This window comes from Myotis lucifugus, unplaced genomic scaffold, assembly GCF_000147115.1.
Source record: "Myotis lucifugus unplaced genomic scaffold, Myoluc2.0 scaffold_10, whole genome shotgun sequence".
NCBI classification, from domain to species: Eukaryota; Metazoa; Chordata; class Mammalia; order Chiroptera; family Vespertilionidae; genus Myotis; species Myotis lucifugus.
Genome location: NW_005871058.1, coordinates 1,911,670 through 1,930,778, shown reverse-complemented (window position 1 = coordinate 1,930,778; position 19,109 = coordinate 1,911,670). Strand labels below are relative to the sequence as shown.

The following is a 19,109-nucleotide window of genomic DNA, read 5'->3' as shown; positions in this document are numbered from 1 at the left end:
AATAATCAGAAATTCTAACACAGGAGCTACTGATATAGGGCTCCTTTACTGTGAAGCTGCCAGTCATTGACATGGAATGCTGCTGAGTGTGACTCGCTACCGAGACAGGACACAATTCTGACAGCAAGTTCCAATGATCGACTTCCATCTCTTGCCCATGTGAAAAAATACAACTGTCTGCAAAAACAACCTCTGTTAATAAGCTATCAACAAGATCCAGTATCAAAACTGTCTTTCTTTAATAAATGTCTTTTATTATTTCCAAATTAAGCCATCGCCATATATTTTCAACTAAGGGGAATCAGCTTAGTGAAAAAGACAAGACACTGGAATAACACAGGAAAAGATGCAGCCTTAGTATTTACTGTTCTCTAAAGATCTGTGTCCTCTTACTTTTAACTTACAACTAGTATGGATGCAAGGCTGGGAAAAGGAGACACAGAGAATAATGACTGTAAATAACAACAATGAGCCGAAATGCTCTCTACTGCCCAAGGACTTTTATCCCCTTATTCTTTTTCAATAGATTATTTTGACAATACATATACCTTGCCCACAGTCGCCAGCATCAAACCCGCAGGACAAGACGTTGCAGGCCTGGTCACAGAACTTATCAGCGAGCCAGGAGTTTGCACACCCTTGATTACAGTAAGAGACACTGTTTATTCCTCCGCCAAAGTGCCAGGGCTGGACAGCTCCCAAGCTCCCGGTTCCTCCGCCTCCGGCACCGTAGCGACTCCCTCCACTGTTACCTGTAGAGGGAGGGGGAAAACAGAATCTTGCTCGTTTTACAATGTTGAAAAAAGCTCTTTATTTCTTCACAGCGTTTTCAAGATTGATGCCTGAGTCTTAGTCAGGAAGGGTTCACTCTTTCCTTAGTAGAATAGTTCATGTAGCTAAGAAGAAAATAAACTGAAAGGGGGACATCACCTCATAGTGGGCTGGGCACCTACTAGCTGTGCCACCGGGAAGGACCTCAAACTGTCTCAAGGGGGCACCTATAGATGTGGATGGAGGAGCAGGAGAACAGGGAGAGGTTTTCCAAACAATGACTGTTAGAACTGCCCGAACAGGCCCTGACACAGGTGCTGCCCTCATTGTCAAGTGTGAATGTCCTGTCAGGGCCCTCTCTGCTCGTTTGTGTTCTCTCCCTGCAGCTGACCGTATTTCTCAGAAGTGCCTCTGACAGATCCGAGTGAAACACAACTTGAGGTTTTGTTTCCTCCCATACTTAACACTTTTCCAAATCTGTTTCCCCACATGGAATACGGGGTGCCATCTGTGCATACAAGCTCTCTTTCCTAGGTGACTAAGAAATTAAGATGGATAATGTTTCATAAGTTTAAATTCTTTGTCCACTGAAGGGCAATAAATAAAACTAAAAAAATTATTATCAACAAGTCCAAATATAACTGTCTAAGGAGAAGAGATGCTGAGGAGAAAAGACATTTTATTTCATTTATCTCTTTTTCATTCATCGACCTAAGACAACTGCTGTTGGAAGCCACCAGCCAGGAGCTCCTACGAGAACCAGTTAGAGTTGTTCTTGCTCTTGAATGTACATAATTAAGGGCAGTCCCTGTTTTCATATTTTCAATAATAAGAAAAGGCCTATGCAAGTGCAGGGCCCATGTGGGAAAATGCCCTCAACAATGGATAATATGAATAAACTGGGTCACAGCAGGACAACTGTCATCACCTCCAAAGAGTCTACGGATTACTCGTTATTTTAATACATGAAAATGTTACTTCATGGTGCATGTTCAGTAACGATTAGGAATGAGAACCTTCCATAAACAGAAGCAAATTACCCTCGAACGCATCCTTACCAGAGCAATCCCCACCATCCCAGTCACAGGCCGAGTTATTGCAAGCCTTGTCACAATAGCCGTCTTTAATCCAGGAACCTGGGCAGCCCTCAGCACAGTTGGGTACCGGCCATGTCAAATAAACCTATGACAAAACCAGAGAGAATATAGAACAGTTTCTGACAGTCTTCCTTCTCAAATTAGAATTCTTTAAAACAAAACTGAGCCTCTGGAAAAAGGTTAATATTTCCCACGGGCTGACTGCATTCATGGGGGGTATTTTGCTTTAAGTTTGCCTGGACCTGAAGGCATTTCCCCAGTTCTGCTCTCCTGATGGTACTGACTGAGCACATTTACTCTGTTCATTACATGAGGAAAGCAGAGAAGGACTCAGCTCACGGATCAGTTTTTCACACCGTGGTCTTATAATATATTCTGAAATAAAATAGCAACAGGTCAGGCTTAACTGGGAGTACAAGTGCATGCCAAAGTAGGTGGAATGTATTCCACACGAGCCACTGCTTTTCCGTGACAACTGTCACTAGCTCCTGAGTGTATCTGTGCATAATCTTGTATCGTGGCTGAGAAAAGCAGATGAACTCTACACATCCTTCTCTGCCAGCGTAAGTTCTGTGGCAAACTAACCAGCCCAGCAACCTGAGCTGGGAGCCCCCCTGCTTTCACAAGGTGTGATATGGTACACGGTGACTTCTCAAACTAAAATCATTGCAAAACCATGCTCCCCTTTGACAGTCTACAAGCCTTTGCACATTCCATCTGTTGGGGATCTAGTGAACTTGGACTTGTTCTTCAAAGTTCATCTCAATTCAGATAGGCATCCTTCCCTGTTCCTGTCTGATTTCACCCTCCCGTGTACCCACTGTTTAGCAGCCGGGCACACCTGCCGGCATGGAAGTCACTGCGTGGAGTCACTGATTTGTGTGTCTTCCCTGTTAAGCCACAGCTCAACTCTGCAGCCGTACAAGCTAACACAGGGGAGGCCACTGAGCAGGGGCACAGGGCGGTGAGCACACTGGAGTGACACAAACAGCAACAGGAAAAGCAGCTTCGTGCACTTAGCACTTACAGTTGCAGGGTTCATCACAAGCTTATGGTGATAAGTCTCCAGCTTATCAATGACTCCTTCTAACAACGCTACCCGGGTATTCCTATTTCCCCACTGGGCAGGCAGGAAACATAAAGGTCAGGTCATTGCTGAGGACCATAAGTAGCTGGCTCCTGGTCTGCGCTTCTCCATCCTGCCTCTCAAAGCCAGAGTGAGACCGGCCTCGATGAAATTTCACCCACCCCTTTAAGCAGAAAATTGAGCTAATTTTCTATGTTGGTCATTCTGCTGACATTGTAACCGTGATTTTGTGTTTCACGGTGATTTTGCTTTTTCTGCTGTTGTTGTAGTACAACATTTAAAGGGTCGGGGGAAAGAGTGGGTTCTGGGTGTCTGAGAATGTAGGCAAGCGAAAAACTACCAATCAATTAAAAGTTCCAATCAACTCAAGTCCTTTTCCTTCTTCTAACATGGCGACTTAAAAATCTTTCAGTAGTTTTCTTTCTCCAAAACTGTAAACTCTCCTGATCAAATGCTTATTTGATCAAATCTGAACACAGTTGTACACATATTGATTCCTGATTTCCCGCTAATAACTTCCAAGTGACTTCCGAGCCAGGAATCCCTTCCTCTTAGGTACCCACCTTTTGACCTTTGGAGTGACTATAAAAATCATCTGGCCAGACATCCTTCCCAAACATGACATCGTCATTCAGGTAAATAAACTTCTGGGACAGCCCTTCGATGCGATGAATGTGACTTTCAATAGCTGGTGAACTAAAGGTAGGCAAGTGGCTCAAATTTCGAAAAACATCCTTCGAACAGAAAAATACAAGAGAGAAAGAGGGTGGATGAGAGGGTGTTTTTCTTTTATTTTTGGTTTTGGAAGGAAGGCAGGCACATGGAAGAATTAAAGGAAGGTGGAAATGGAGGTGAGGAGGGTGAAGGGAATGAAATCAGGGAAAAGTAAAAGAACAGAAAAGACAGAACAGAAAACCACAGCCTCGTGATATACAGAAAGCCACATACCTGGTGTGTTACTATTGTCACTCGAGGATTATCAAGGTTCAGCCAGGACGGAATCTGCCCATTGGTGACTATGAAAATATTCCGAACCCACGGCGCGTGCCGCTCGATAGATCGCAGTGAGTACCTCAGTTCTTCATTATCTTCAAAACGGCTAGCAGAAACATCTTCATCCTGCTTGGACTGAGAAAAACACCTGGTGCTCGAAGATGTAAAATAGCCCTGAAGTCGCACCTCCCCGTGTCTCCCTGGGCCTCTCTGCTCTCAGGGTGCTCTGGCAGACTTTTAAAGACCCAGTCTTACTTTGAAACATTACGAAAACTGCAAAAGACTTAGCTCAGTTACAACAGCAACACAGATACAGCATTTCTTTAACACACTTTTTTAGAAAAGGTTCTTGGATCTGATTCTCGGTCACTTCGGGTAATATTAACCAATGGCAGGGACTGGAACATTAGAAAAGTCCCAGTCAACTCAAGTCCTCTTCCTTTTTCTAACAAAGCAACCTATAAATCTTCTAACAACCTAAACCGACTCGGTTTTGAAAGGATCTCTGCATTCCTTACCTGGCTGATGGCACTCAGATCCCATAATAAATACGCAGGACTTAGGGTCAGTTCTTTCCCATCGATGGTCATGTTCTTCTTAGTCTGCTTATTCAGTTCTTGGAAATCTTTGGGGTTGTTCAATTTTAGGAGTGCTACACTGGCCTCTGAGTACAGGTGCAACTATAAAATGACAACAGGGTTACCGGGGGAAAAACTGAGCCCTAATGAAGAGACACCTTGAAATTCCCAGTTTAATCTTTAAACTTTAAATATATATATAAAACATAGGCTATGTATTATATATAGTATACATCTAAATATATATTATACGTATTTAAAGATTAAATGTCTCATACATATACAAAGGAATATTGCAAGCCAATATCACCAAAAAAAAAGAAGAAGAAAGAAAGAAAGAAAACCTAAACAGTCAGATGCTTTTCCCAAATGAATGGAATGGGCCAGGAATTAAGAACAAGAGGGAGTGGCAGGGCCCTGGCGAAAGGGACATCTCAGGCCCCATCTGAAAGCTGCAGCCACTACTCAATGCCACCCAGTGCTGCCAGATCTAAGAGGACAGGAAATCTCCCAATTTCCTTTTTAAAAAGTATTTAAAATTTTTTAGTTACAGTTGGCATTCAATAGAAATCTCTCAACTTTCAATGCCGGCTCAAATGATTTTGATTGTCATACGTTCCAACACAGCACATCTGGTCACCGGTCTATGACCTGTGTTCTAAAATACTCTGTGTTCTGCTTACTCTGGGGGAAAGCCCTGCAGTGTAACCTCTCTATAATTGGCGGGGACCATGTCTGCTAGCAGGGCATCCGGATAGCTTTTGTGCCCACACGTAAGATGAATGAGTGTCTTTGGCAGAGCTGACTGACGTGCTTCCAAAAGCACGTTTGGGGGCAAAGCATTAGAAGTAATCATAAATCTTTAAGAGGGAATATCCTAAGCATTAACACGTTTTTTGTTATCGATGTGAGAGACACACTGATCAGTTGCTTCCTGTACACGCCCTGAGCTGAGCCGTGATTGGGCCTGCAACCCAGGTAAATGCCCTTGACCAGGAATCCAACCCTGACCCTTCAGTCCATGGGCCCATGCTCTAACCATTGAGCAAATGGGCTAGAGCTTAACACATTTTATAAATAGGCTTCCCTACCTCTACCCAAGTCCATAACACCCTTGATGTTTATGTTCTAAGCCTATAATACATTTTCCCATGAAAGAGGCCTTTCAGAGCTTAAAAAGCCAGGAAGAGGATTGAAAACCACTAACTGAGGACAGTAAAATCCTTCTGCCGAAATGACTCTTTCTAACGGAGCCTGGGCTTTGTTTTAAATTTATAAACCAGAAGCAAACACAAATTATATGGCCTCCGATTAAGCTCTTGTATTTGTAACATGACTATACTTAGCTCATCTTTCAAAGGCTCCTGAGTTTACGTAGGCCCCAAAACTAAAAGTTAGAGTTAGAATTTTATTTCTCTTTTCCCCTTTTTATTATGTGGGCCATTCACTCTTACCAGAAATGCTTGCACGTGTAATGTCTTCCTAACTAATTACGTTCTTTCACCTTGGCAGTGCCTGGCATACACTAAGCACTCACTGAAGGTCAGCTCTCATTGCTGCCACCATCCTGCCTCAGGGTGAATATTCTACCTGGGAACCTACAGAGCCTCACTATCCACCCTAGGCCTCTGCTGCTCCTTCTCTACCTCCCACCGAGGCTCTCACAGCACCTCTTTGGGCTCCCTGGAGTATAAAAATCACTACTCGAGAATACATCAAGATAGTGTTATCATATCCTAATTTAATTTTAAAATTACTGGGGAAATAGCCTTATCTTGATCTCTTCTTCCAAACTGCTTTTATTCTGGAAAACTATTTTGAAATTTCACAGACAGTTTCCTAAGGTAAGTACACAATACTTGGAAAGAGATGAAAAGAAAAAACATAAGGGAATATTTGTGTATGAAAAAGAATTTCTGCCACTGTAACCAACCAGGTTTTGAGTAGTGAAAAAGGGTGGGAAGAAAGTATCCTGGGCTAGCCACTAGGTGGCTCTCCAGTCCTGGACACAGTAATTACTTTTCCGGAAGAGACAGGAGGGGTACTGAAGCGTGGTTGTAGTGAGTGCCAAAGGCTGGGGTTCTCAGCTTGGGCAACTGCTTCCATATGTAGCTCCTTACTTGAAATTCTAAGTTTATCTAAATTCTTTAAATCATAAGTTTCTCAAAGAGAGAACAACTGGACACCTACCCCCTGCAGACCCACAAGGGACAAGTTAGTATGACTGAGAGATAAAGCGTGCTATCTCTAAGTCACTGACACTTCCATATGTTTGTAACTGTGGCATTTGCAAGAATGATGTGCCTCCCCTGGCTGATTTGGCTCAGTGGATAGAGCATTGGCCTGCGGAATGAAGGGTCCTGGGTTCGATTCTAGTCAAGGGCACATGCCCGGTCTGTGAACTCGATCCCCAGTGTGGGGCATGCAGGAGGTAGCCGATCAATGATTCTCTCTCTTCACTGATGTTTCTATCTCTCCCTCTCCTTCCCTCTCTGAAATCAATAAAAAAATATATATTAAAAAAAGGAATGATGTGCTTGATACGTCCATATATGAGATAATATATGGTTAGGGAAAAAACATACCAGCTAATAAAACTGAAAAACAAATTAGCTCCTTCTAGTGATCCGACAACTCAAACCTACTACATCTTAATATGTGCTGGTGGTTTTCTAAAACTTAAATCAGTTCCAGAGTTGTTTAACCTGCTTATGTCTTTATTTTAGGAATAAAACCAAAAGAAAGGGTGACGTGCTTTAAGAGAACAGGTGCATGACCAGTTGAAGGGAAGTCATTAAAAGAAGGGGCATGAATACAATATTCCTACAATATACTGTGACCTTGAACATGCCCTGACAGAGGTCCAGGCAGGACAATATGGTGTTCCCACTCTGCCCGCACTGTCCTTCCTGCTGAACCATACAACTTGGTCAGCCTTCAAGGACCCCGGGCAGCCTCTTTCTCTTTGAAAATGTTCCCCATGTCTCTGATCCACACAGACCTCTCCTGTTTCTAAATGCCAACCTCAACTCTAGACTATTCTTCTCTTGTTTTGCTACTTGAACACTTACTATGCAAACATACTGCCTCCCAAAAGAGATTACAAATAGCATGAGGACAGCCCCCTGTCCTCCACTTCTTCTGCACACCCACCCAGCAACCACTATCATGGAACTGAACCAAATGTGAGGATGCACTTGAGAGCGTTGGGAAGATTTTCCACCTGCTCTAACATATGTTAAAGAAGTGAACAAGAACAAATATCAACACACAAGCAAAACCCCACCATAAATGAAAATGTCTAAGAAAGCAGGAGGATTTAGAACGAGTGAGCTGAAAATAAAGACCAATAGACAATCTAGTTTCCCAAAAGGTGAATTCTGTGTCCAGCACATACAAAAATTCTACAGATCATAAAAGAATTCACCTCAAGGTATCTCAAACTAGAAAGCCTTTAATAGAAAAGATTGATTTATAAGACTATAGTCCTCAGTAAAGTTTTTATGAATTCAAATCTATTACCTGGTAAAAAGAAACCATTTTCTTCAAGTCCCACCTCCCCTCCAGAGGGTGTAGGAGTGCAGATTTTGGCTTTGCTCTAACCGGAATAATAAAGGCAAAGTAATGTTGCATGAATACAGCCCTGGTGCCATAAACCTAGTGAGGCCTATGGATAATCATACTGGCTGAACCGTTTCCCTTTGTAGTCCAAGACAGTGTATGTGGTGGTGGTGTGGGGGTGGGGGCGGGCAGGTTATAGTCACAGCCTTTCTTCTTGCTCATTCTTCAACAAGCATTTCTTGAGTGGCCCCATAAATGCCAGGCCCCAAGATAATCACTAGGGGTACAAAGGTGAACAGGCAGTATCACTGAGGCGTCTGGGGCAGACAGAGCTCTCGATGGCCAGGCCTCCTGGAGGAACTGAGAGGGCAAAATGGTTCAGCTGCTGAGGCCCTGAAGTCCATGCCTAACGGCCCTTTCCTCCCACATGCCACAAAGCACCTCTAAGGAAACATCACCCACACAGAGCTCAGAGTTTCCTTCCTGAAAAAGCTTGCTTCTCCCACTGAAGCTCTGAGTGTGGCTAATGCCATCGCTCCCGTCTTCTCTAGAAACACCCACTTCCCCTTTCATTTTTCCTTCCCTCTCCCCCAGCTAAGTCACCAGGTCATGCTGAGGGGCTCTCTCTGATGTTTCTGGAACTATTCTCATCCTTGCACCACCAACAAGGCACTTGCTGAACCCAACTGTCTTGCTGGGCTCAAGCAGCAGTGGCTAAACTGGTTTTCCTGCCTCCAAAGTCATCTTGTCTAATCCCTAACTGCTACACCTTTTCCTGCTGGGTTTTTCTGCCCTGGCTGGTATTGCTCAATGGTTAGTGTTAGCCCACTCACCAAAGTGGTCTCGGGTTTGATTACAGGCAAGGGAGAGTGCTAGGTTTACAAGTTAGATTCCTGGCACCTGTTGAGGTGTGTGCTGGAGGCAGGCAATCAATGTGTCTCTCTCACATCAATGTTTCTCTCTCTCTCTCCCCTTCCTCCAGTTTCATTTCCACTCTCTGAAAATCAAAGGGAAAAAAAACCCTCAAGTGAGGATTTTTTTAAAAAAAGGACAGATATACCTGTTTCTGTAATTCTGGAACCAATAGCTAGGAAGCCAAGAAGCCAAATAAACATGGTTGAAATCAATGTTAATCTACAGTTTTATCTACCCAAGTCAATAGCAAATATAGTTCAGGGGAAAGAGGAATGTAATATATATTTTAAAAGAACTGCAGATTAAGAAAGAATTCAACCCTAATCTAGCTGGGCACTACCATATTTCCAAGTACCATTAAAAAAGTAATGGAGGAAAATGTGAAAAAAAAAAAAAAACCCAACATATAAATGTCATTCATGTTATCATTATTTACAAAGATTGTACAATGTATCTTGAAACAGTGAAACACGTGGGAAAAAAAAGAAACAAGCTGGGGAGAAGAATATAAAAAACATGGTCAAAACAGGTACTAAAGTAAGACCTCCCCCACTCTCAGCTCTCCCCCGCCACCTCCAGGTCCATCCTTCACCTCCAAATTGTTCAATGACACCAACAGGAACAAGAAGTAAGAATCAGTAAGCTAAACACAGTGGCAGAATTTAACACTTCTTTGTAATACCAAGAAAACCAGGGCCTAACAAATTTTTTTTTTAATTTAATATATTTTATTGATTTTTTTTACAGAGAGAAAGGGAGAGAGATAGAGAGCCCGAAACATCAATGAGAGAGAAACATCGATCAGCTGCCTCTTGCACACCCTCTACTGGAGATATGCCTGCAACCAAGGTACATGCCCTTGACCGGAATCAAACCTGGGACCCTTCACTCCGCAGGCCAACGCTCTATCCACTGAGCCAAATTGGTTAGGGCAGGGCCTAACAAATTCTGAGCCAAGAACTTTATGCCCTCTCTTTTAAGAGAAAAGACATCCACGTTTTACAACCTGAAAGGCTTCCAAAGGACAGCAGGCATACTGACATAAGGTCAAATGGAAAGTGTACCCACAGGAACTGGGCCCTACATCAACAAGACAATTGGCTCTGAAAACAATACAAACTCAGTTTCTCCAACGCTTCCTTTCCCCAACAATTCAGTTCTCCACCAAGTTGTTCACAGAAAAAAATGTCTAAACTAAACTTCCATTTTCAAACTGACAACCCTTTCAAGCTGACACCTCAGCATGACAAAAAGCATCTCTCAGGCAACTAACAAAGGAGAGAATGCTTTCCTTGCTGGTGATTAGCACAATTTTAAAACATGAAGAGGCCATCAAGAATGCTAATGTTGCTAAGGGTGTGAAAGAAACCATGATCACAGACAATTGAAGAGGTAGAAAAACTGTTGTTCATGTGAATAAAAGAAGAGCAGTTAGCCAGTGATAGCCAATTCGGAGACAGTGATAGATGAACAAGCTAAGATGCTGCATGCTGACCTGAAAGACATCCCTAGACCTAGACCGAATGCTAAAAGTGATTCATTTAAGGCTAGTAAGGGGTGGTTCGATAAATTTAAGAAAAGAAGTGTTAATTTATAGATTAAACAGTACATTATACATGTACTGTATATGAGAGGGTAAAAAGGGAATCATTTGTGGGTCTGGGATGGATTAATTCAATTTACATTATTTCTAATGGGAAAAAAGGATTCTGTTTTCAAAGAAATCGCTTCTGCAATAGCCTTCCAGAAAGAATTAAGTTCGAGAACCGAGGTTCCACTGTAAATGTGACAGAAAAGGCATGTCACAGGGCAGCCTCCAGTCAACTCTAACAAATGGCATCACTAGTCAAGCATGAGGAGTTAATAAATATAAATCCTAAATATGTTAATGACTCAATTAGCTATTAGTGAAGGGAGGTTTCACATTATCAAATGTTACAAGTATCTGAAGCACACTCCCTTTGAGTAACAGCACCTGACACATAGTAGAAGTTCATCTCTATACATAAAAGCCTAAACAACTGTTACAACCTGATGACCGGATGACCAGCCGGTAGCTGTGATGCACACTGATCACCAGGGGGCAGATGCTCAATGCAGGAGCTGCCTCCTGGTGATCAGTGTGCTTCCACAGCCAACCTCCCACGGCTGGCCAACCTCCCGCAGTCCCTGCCCCCAGCCGGCTGGCCCCAATCGGCCCCCGATCACCAGCCAGGCCGAAAGACCCCACTCATGCATGAATTTGTGCACCGGGCCTCTAGTTTGTTAAATAAATGATCCTGCTTCTGAGAAACCTGCAACCAAATAAGACCCTTAAGATTTTACCCAAATGAAGAGTAAGGAGTAAAGATCTCCTGTAAACAAAGGGCTGTCTCCATACTGTGGCAGAATAGAGACCCACTTTGTTTCTTACGATTGCCAGCTCTCCTATGAAAGAAACGGACCGCAAGAGAAGAGTCATGCATTAAATGAGATGTTTGTACTGGGTGCTCTATCATCTAGGTTCTTACCAGTTTTATTTTAGAAGAAAGATTTTCTGGCAATTTTGCTTTTAGTTGATTTGTCTCCTTGAAGGTCGGTGGAAACCCACTCAGGAAAGCCAAATCTTGCATTAGCACTAGCCCAGGGACTTCTTTATCTGTGGTCTAAAATAAGAGGGGAAAAATACAAGTCCCTTTCCACATCACCAGGCTGGTGAAATCTTACAGCTGAGAAAACCAGCAAAGATCTATTATATCAAACAAGCTTCAAAGTCAGAGTTAAGATTACTTAGATCAACATTCATTAATACTAGCAAGCTAGCCTCAGAGAAAAAGTAAACATTAAAAAGTGTCTCAAAGTAAACCAGCTTTATTACTCATACTTGTATTCTAGTCTACTGCAAGAACAAAATTAATTTAAAATAACATACCAAATAGCCCCTCCAAACTGTCTGTTTGCTGTTTCCCTTAAAGGTTTCAGCATGGGCATCTTCAACTACAACAAAGAATACAATAAACAAGCCAATTTTTAATGAATACTTAACTATAACATCTGACAGGACACTGTACAAAGCATTTTGAGAGCTGATAAAACAGTATAATACATGGTCTCAAAAAAGGTAGTTAAGGGAGACAAAACCATCCAACAAAAGTGGAACAAGGTAATGCAGTGTGTAATTAATGTTAAATTTTGAAATATAAAAGGAGAGATTCATGCGGGCAGCAGAGACATGGAAATGACAATTTGACAGAAATCACAGCTGTAGGAGCAAACAGAAGGGAGCTCCTGGAAGCCAGGCCAGTGGCATTTAAACTAACAGTGGGGACCCACTGTAGATCCTAGGGTTCCTCAAGAGTCACAACGAACTGAGGGAATGTTGAATAAATTATATTTTTAAAAGGTTAAATGATAAATTCTTATATAACTACCTATACAGTATTGGTCATTTTGGCTCTGGCTCCCCCTTTTATTTCTTTTTTTGCCTCTGGCTCTTTAAGAAGGGATCTGCCATCCCTGACCGAGATAACTGAGGATGGATGATAAAGAGTGAGCCTGTGTCCCACTATAAATGTAAGCTCCATGAGGGCAGAAATGTGTCTTTTTGGTTCTCTGCTGTATCCCTATTACCTAGAACAGTGGTTGGCAAACTGTGGCTCTCGAGCCACATGTGGCTCTTTGGCCCCTTGAGTGTCGCTCTTCCACAAAATACCATGTGTGGGCACGCATGTACAGTGCGATTGAAACTTCGTGGCCCATGCACAGAAGTCGGTATTTCATGGAAGAGCCACACTCAAGGGGCCAAAGAGCCGCATGTGGCTCACGAGCCGCAGTTTGCCGACCACTGACCTAGAACAACAACCAACTCAGAGCAGTGGCTCAACGAACCTTTACTGAATGAATATAATAAGTAGAGCAGTCAAACAGAAACCCAAGTGGGAATTCAAAAAACAGCTTTTAGAAGACTACAATTTAATGCAGATTTTACTAATCAAAATCAAGTTTTTGCAATGCTATAAAATTAGTGGAGGAAAATCCAAGATTCTCTCCATAGGTGTTACAACTGAGTTATAACTGTTAACATATTGTCATTTTTTTCTTCTTCAGGTGGAATGTTTTCAGAGTACCTTAATTTAAGGACTTCTTCATTTAAAAAACAAACAAAGCTAACTTTAACCAAATAATAAATCAGATAACTTGCTATAATTTGTCAAAGATTATCCCTTTACTTTCCCTATATATTTAAAATACAACAAATAGAAAAACCTAGGTTAATTATACTGAATAAATAGTGCTCGTTGAAGTGAGCACAAAAACTGAATTTCTTTAAAACTGCATCATTTCTGTTCCACTCAGAATTTTTAAATTCAAACATCCAATGGTAACATGACGTTGAAATACCCACAAGAAGACCTTACCATTCTTAGTACTATCGAAAACAACAACTGAAACATTAGTCGAAGGGTTTTTTGGTTTTGCAACATTGAATACGTCGCTGGCAAGATGAAAAGAAGGGTAAAGTGATGGCAGGTCCTTCAGTGTGACGTTGGCCGGCAGGGCTGGGTCCAGGACAAGCATTGGCACTTTAATGCAGTGTGTCAGCAAGCATTCCAGCTGCTTCTCACTGGAAAGAAACACCAACACCCTCACAACAACATTCTTGAAAAATCAATCAACAGTAAAAAGCTGGTTGGTACCACTACATTTCCCAGATGTTTGTCTAATAGCCTATTAAAAATCATATATATATATGCCTAATATGCAAATTGTCCACTCAGGAGTTTGACCAGGAGACTGGGAGTTCAATTGCTCACTATGCGATGACATGTGGTAACCACCAGGGGGCATGGAACGAAGGGAGGCCCTGGCCAGCAGCTGGAAGGCCTCAATAGGCCTGATCGCAGTCCAGGCCTAGGGACGCTACCTGTGCACGAATTTTGTGCACCGGGCCTCTAGTATTTTAATAAACAAGGAATTTTATCTCAAAAATATAAAACTTAGTAACTTAGAAGTATGATATATAAAATCTTTAAACAAGTGCAAATCAAAAGATAGAGCTTTCAAATTTCTATTAATAAAATGACTGCCACCAAAATTTAATAACTCAAAGTAGCACCAAAAAATAGCATTTCATTACTATCATTTTAAAGATCACTCATAATTCCAGTAAAGCCCACTAGGCTGAATAGAAAGTTGATAAATTCTGTTTGATAGAGTGTCATCATACTACTCACAACTTACCAAGTTCAATTAGAATACAATCAAATATATTGAATATGATACAACACTGATGCAAACAAAAGTAAATGATATAAGGTTCTAAGATAATTTCATATGAGACATTTCTATCTATACCTAAAAAATACCTAGAATAAACATATTATCTAAACAAACGAACAGGCAAAAGACAGAGCTAGAGAATTCACAAAGTGATAGCTATGACTCTAAATAAAATTGTCCAACCTAATAATTAAAGAAATGCAAAAGAAAACAGTGTTTACTAAATTAGCACCCTTCAAAAAATAGTGACTCAATGTTAGCGCAAGCACAGTAAACCTGTTCCTCTCCAAAACTGTTAGTGTCACCATAAATGTTCACCATTTCCTCTTTGGAAATACATATACTATATATCCATATAGTAAAAAAAAGACACATGCTTCTTCCTCAGTAGTTTACTTCCATGTAGGAGAAGAGAAACAGAGAGAATAAATAAACCCACACACTGAAAATGCCAGACCCCCCAAAAAAATCTAAAGTATTGACAACAGTAAAAATATGTAAGTGTCCAACATTTAGTAAATTATAGTACAGTTACTTTATGGGGTATTATACAACTATTAAAATTGCGAAGAAAGAAGCATGAAGATAATTTATCAACACAGAAATATGTATAATGGTATAAAATTTTAAAAATAGGATAGGATACAAAATATTACATAGATTATAAATTATAAGTATAAAAGCATGCATGAAAAGAGAATAAAATGATCATAGTTGTTTAATGAAGACCACAGAATTCTGCATATTCTTTTCCCTTTCTTCTCAACTTTTCTGTAATGTTGCATCATTACTTTAAATAATTTAAAAGGCATTTAAAAATAATAGTATTAACAGTAGTATATATAAGTAAATATAAGTAACATAAACAGATGATTCAGAAGGTACTTCTGGATCTCAAAATTGCTCAGGATCATTTTTCTATGAATAATTATTTTATTTTTAAGTCTAATGGTTAAGTGGGGAAGTGGTCATTAACAGAGATTTCCACTTCTCAGTGAGACAGTCTTGTTTTAAGGATCTAAGTCAGGTATGATTCAAATCAAGATAGATATCTCAGATTTTTGTCACTGAGCTAAATTCCCTTCCTAGTCCTCAAATATAAGACATACAACTTCAAAAAAAAAAAAGACATATAACTTCGACAGCATTTAAAGGTAAGAAAATATACATTAAGTATATAATTAAATAATGGATATAAATGAAACACTGGAGTTAGAGTTTAAGTGGACCAAGAGAATAGTATACCAAGACAGATTAATGTGAATGACAGAGAAGAAAAACCTTTCTAACCCTCCCAAAAAGTGATAAAGCTTTGGTTAGTTAGCTACAACCCAAATAACCAGAGTCCTCAATCAACTACACCTTTGACACTAAAAAATTTCCCATCTAATGAATGCACAGTAATTTGGGGGTCAAAAACTAGCTGGAAAGGGACTGAATAGGAGTAAAAGAGTTAACACAAAATACTGTGTTCCCAACAGAAATGGGTGTGAACCTGGAAGTTTCACTTCAGTCCTTCAATTTTTCATTCCTGAGAGAAAAATCAAACTGCTTACCTCTTCTTAGTTGGTTCTGTTGTGTTCTTCCCAAGGATTTCTCTAATGAAAGCAAACACATTTCATTACATATGCATGGACCAGTGCTGGCCCTAAATGTGAATAGCAGATGACTTACAACATTGATTTTCTTGGTTACCCTACTGGAACTAACCAATAGAAAGTGCTATAATGCTTGCAACATTTAAGGTACATTATAAATTATACATTTCAATGACATATGATCAACAAATATTGTCAGGTACCTTCCACAGTAATCATGACAGATTACTTAAAATAGAAGCTTTTACATCTTACTAAAGGGTGTCCCAAAATTCACGCAAGATTTGAATTTTATGCCATTTGTGCCGTAAAGTGTTCCCAATGGAAAAAAAAAGATAGCGTGACAGCTGACAGTTCAGGGTTATTAAAAATGGAGCGCTACACGAAAGAACAACGCGTTTTCATTGTTGAGCAATATTTTAAAAATAATGAAGGTTTGGCAGCTACAGTTTGCAATTTTTGTGCAAAATATGGTCGGAATAGTGATTTAACTTCAACTGTGAAGAGATTAATTAAAAAATTTAGGGAGACTGGATCAATTAGTAATCTTTTTTTTATATATATATTTTATTGATTTTTACAGAGAGGAAGGGACAGAGATAGAGAGTTAGAAACATCGATCCAGTAGGGAGTGTGTAGGAGGCGGCTGATCGATGTTTCTCTCTCATCGATGTTTCTAACTCTCTATCCCTCTCCCTTCCTCTCTGTAAAAAATCAATAAAATATATTTTTTAAAAAAAATTTAGGGAGACTGGATCAATTAGTGATCTTAAACACTCTGGCCATCCTTCAACAAGTCGTTCAACACAAAACATCGAAGCAGTTCGTGAGAGTGTTGCTGAGAGTCCAGGGACATCAATTCGGCACCGTGGTCAAGAATTGGACATTTCGTGAAGCTCTCTACAGTGTATTCTCATGAAAGATTTGCATCTTCATGCTTACAAAGTTCAATTGACTCAAGAACTGAAGCCTACTGACCATGCACAGCGAATAGAGTTCATTGAATGGATTATGGAACAACAACAAGTGGATGCTGATTTTTCTAACAAAATCATCTTCAGTGATGAGGCTCATTTTCATCTTGATGGCTTGGTTAATCGACAAAATTGTCACATTTGGGGTTCAGAAAATCCACGAGTGATTGTTGAGAAACAAATGCATCCACAACATGTCACTGTTTGGTGCGGATTTTGGGCTGGAGGCATCATCGGACCATTCTTCTTCGAAAATGCGGCTGCTCAGGCAATAACAGTTAATGGTGCTTGCTATCGCGACATGATAATCCATTTACCCGATATGCTATTCCATACATAACCCTATACTGTATACTTTATGAATCAATAAAAAATTTACAATTTTTAATTATAAACCTGTGTTTTCTATCAAAATTACTTCTTGCGTGAATTTTGGGACACCCTTAGTAAAACATGGTACCAGGCTGTCAAAGCTCTTTTCATGCCCTGGGAAGGTCTTCCATCATTCTCTAACACTGAGAGAAAGACTATTTGTTGCAGTTTAATCTGGCCAATGACCTGCGACTGGGTGGCACCCATTACATTCACAAAGGAGTGAATGGAGTTCTCAGCAAACACTCCTGAGGAATCAGAGGGGAAATTACATCAGCGAGGTCCCTAGCTCAGAAGGCTCTCCAGAAGCCCACTGTACCCACCTTTCCCAGATAAAGTAAATAAAATGAAATTCCACATTAAAAAGAACTACCAAGTTTTTAGTTCCATAGTATATTAATTGATATTAAAAGGGAATATATTTTTTACTGCCTGTATTGAATGGAAAACATTTAAATCTGTAGGCCTGTTTTCTTTTTCAAGGGAACAATCTAACTTACTTATAAAATGCAATGAAACCTCATTTCTTGAGGATGCCTGGGACTCAGATTGAGCAGGAAGTCCAGATCTCCTCTGGGAGGGCCCTCAGAGACCAAGGCCACCATGGAGTGCCACAGTCTAAAATGACCATCTAACAAAGTGAGGCCAGGATCTCACCAAAGTGGCTGAGTCCCCTTTAGGCACCAAGAAACCAGGGTCAGACATATGGCTGCCAAGATCTTGCAATGGCATGAATTTGAGATGCAGATTTTTGTTTGGATGGCTTTGTAAATGTCACCTTACCCCTCTGAACTGTACTGTTACTTGTAGAATGTTGTGTTTTGCTTTTCAAACCTCAGCTTTACCTCATAGCTTTCTGCTCCTCTTCCATCTGTTCCCTGACTTGATGCAGTTCCTTCAGTAGTTCAAGGTCGGTGCCATTCACCCAGGTGTATACCACGTCGATCGGCATGGGCAGACAGAGCCTAGGGCAGACCCACAAGTCCTCAAGCTCATATGCATTTTTCCAATATATTTGAAGAGTATGTCAGGTTTAAACTTAGAGGTCATGAAAAAAATGAATGAGAAGGTAATTCCAGCCTGGCATATATCACAGAATTGCACATTTCAAACTGGAGCTGAGGGACAAATCCATGCTGGAGAACTTTATGCAGTTTATGTACTTTATGTAGTTGGCATCATTTGGTCCTCTCAACCACCTTGTAAAGGGACTGCTATCACTCCACATTTAAGATTGGGGGAGGGGGGGGGCAGAGAGAGGAGGTCATAGAAGTGCACATCAAACTGATACATTCTCAGTTTAGTGAACAATGGTATTCAAATGCAGCTAAACATAGAAAAGAATTAGAAGCTTAAAATGACCGAAGAGTTATCAAGCAGTCCAGAATGAAGACCTAGCTCTATTGAATGCTTAGCCTTCCTGTTCCTCGCTGCCCCCAAGTCCTAGAATGTCCCTCCCCTAGAATGTAAGCTCCAACAAAGCAGGAAACTTCCGTTTTATTCCCTGAAATACCCAATAGATTAGAAGTGTCTGGCACATGGGAGCTGAGTACATATTTGCTGAATGAGCCAATGATTTCTATGAGACACTAGCACAGAACTTTCCAAACACGCTCAAATTTTTTCCTCATTATCCTCAAAATAAGGAGTCAGACAGGCTTTTAATTCTTTGTTTTGTTATTGTTGTTTTTGCTTTTAGTGTGTGTGTGGGGAGGTTGCTTTTAATTCTTGAGTATCCTTTCTAAGCCTCATCTTAGTGTTTTTGTTCAGGTTGTACCCCTGATAAAAGCTTTCTTTCCCTTTCTTTCATCAACTTACCCAATCCTACCCATCTTTCAGGGTCTGCTCTAGACGTATGACACAGGAGTTCACAGTGACATATGATATATACTTTGGATGGTTCT

The 19,109-nt window shown here is 40.7% G+C and overlaps 1 protein-coding gene across 2 annotated transcripts in view; it reads right to left on the bottom strand.

Moving 5' to 3' along the window:
* The window catches only part of GNPTAB (N-acetylglucosamine-1-phosphate transferase alpha and beta subunits), a 58,712-nt gene that overhangs the window by 18,290 nt on the left and 21,313 nt on the right, over window positions 1-19,109 (bottom strand). The window contains exons 3-12 of one of the 2 annotated variants that reach the window (XM_006084083.3): window positions 18,051-18,170; window positions 15,818-15,859; window positions 13,400-13,605; window positions 11,914-11,978; window positions 11,513-11,647; window positions 4,467-4,628; window positions 3,904-4,083; window positions 3,519-3,689; window positions 1,830-1,953; window positions 549-752 (exon numbers count right to left, since the gene is read on the bottom strand). In XM_006084083.3, the coding sequence (XP_006084145.1) occupies window positions 549-752; window positions 1,830-1,953; window positions 3,519-3,689; window positions 3,904-4,083; window positions 4,467-4,628; window positions 11,513-11,647; window positions 11,914-11,978; window positions 13,400-13,605; window positions 15,818-15,859; window positions 18,051-18,170 (1,409 nt within the window). Of the gene's footprint in view, window positions 1-548; window positions 753-1,829; window positions 1,954-3,518; window positions 3,690-3,903; window positions 4,084-4,466; window positions 4,629-11,512; window positions 11,648-11,913; window positions 11,979-13,399; window positions 13,606-15,817; window positions 15,860-18,050; window positions 18,244-19,109 lie in introns of both variants that reach the window. The other variant, XM_023749867.1, reaches the window with a different exon arrangement.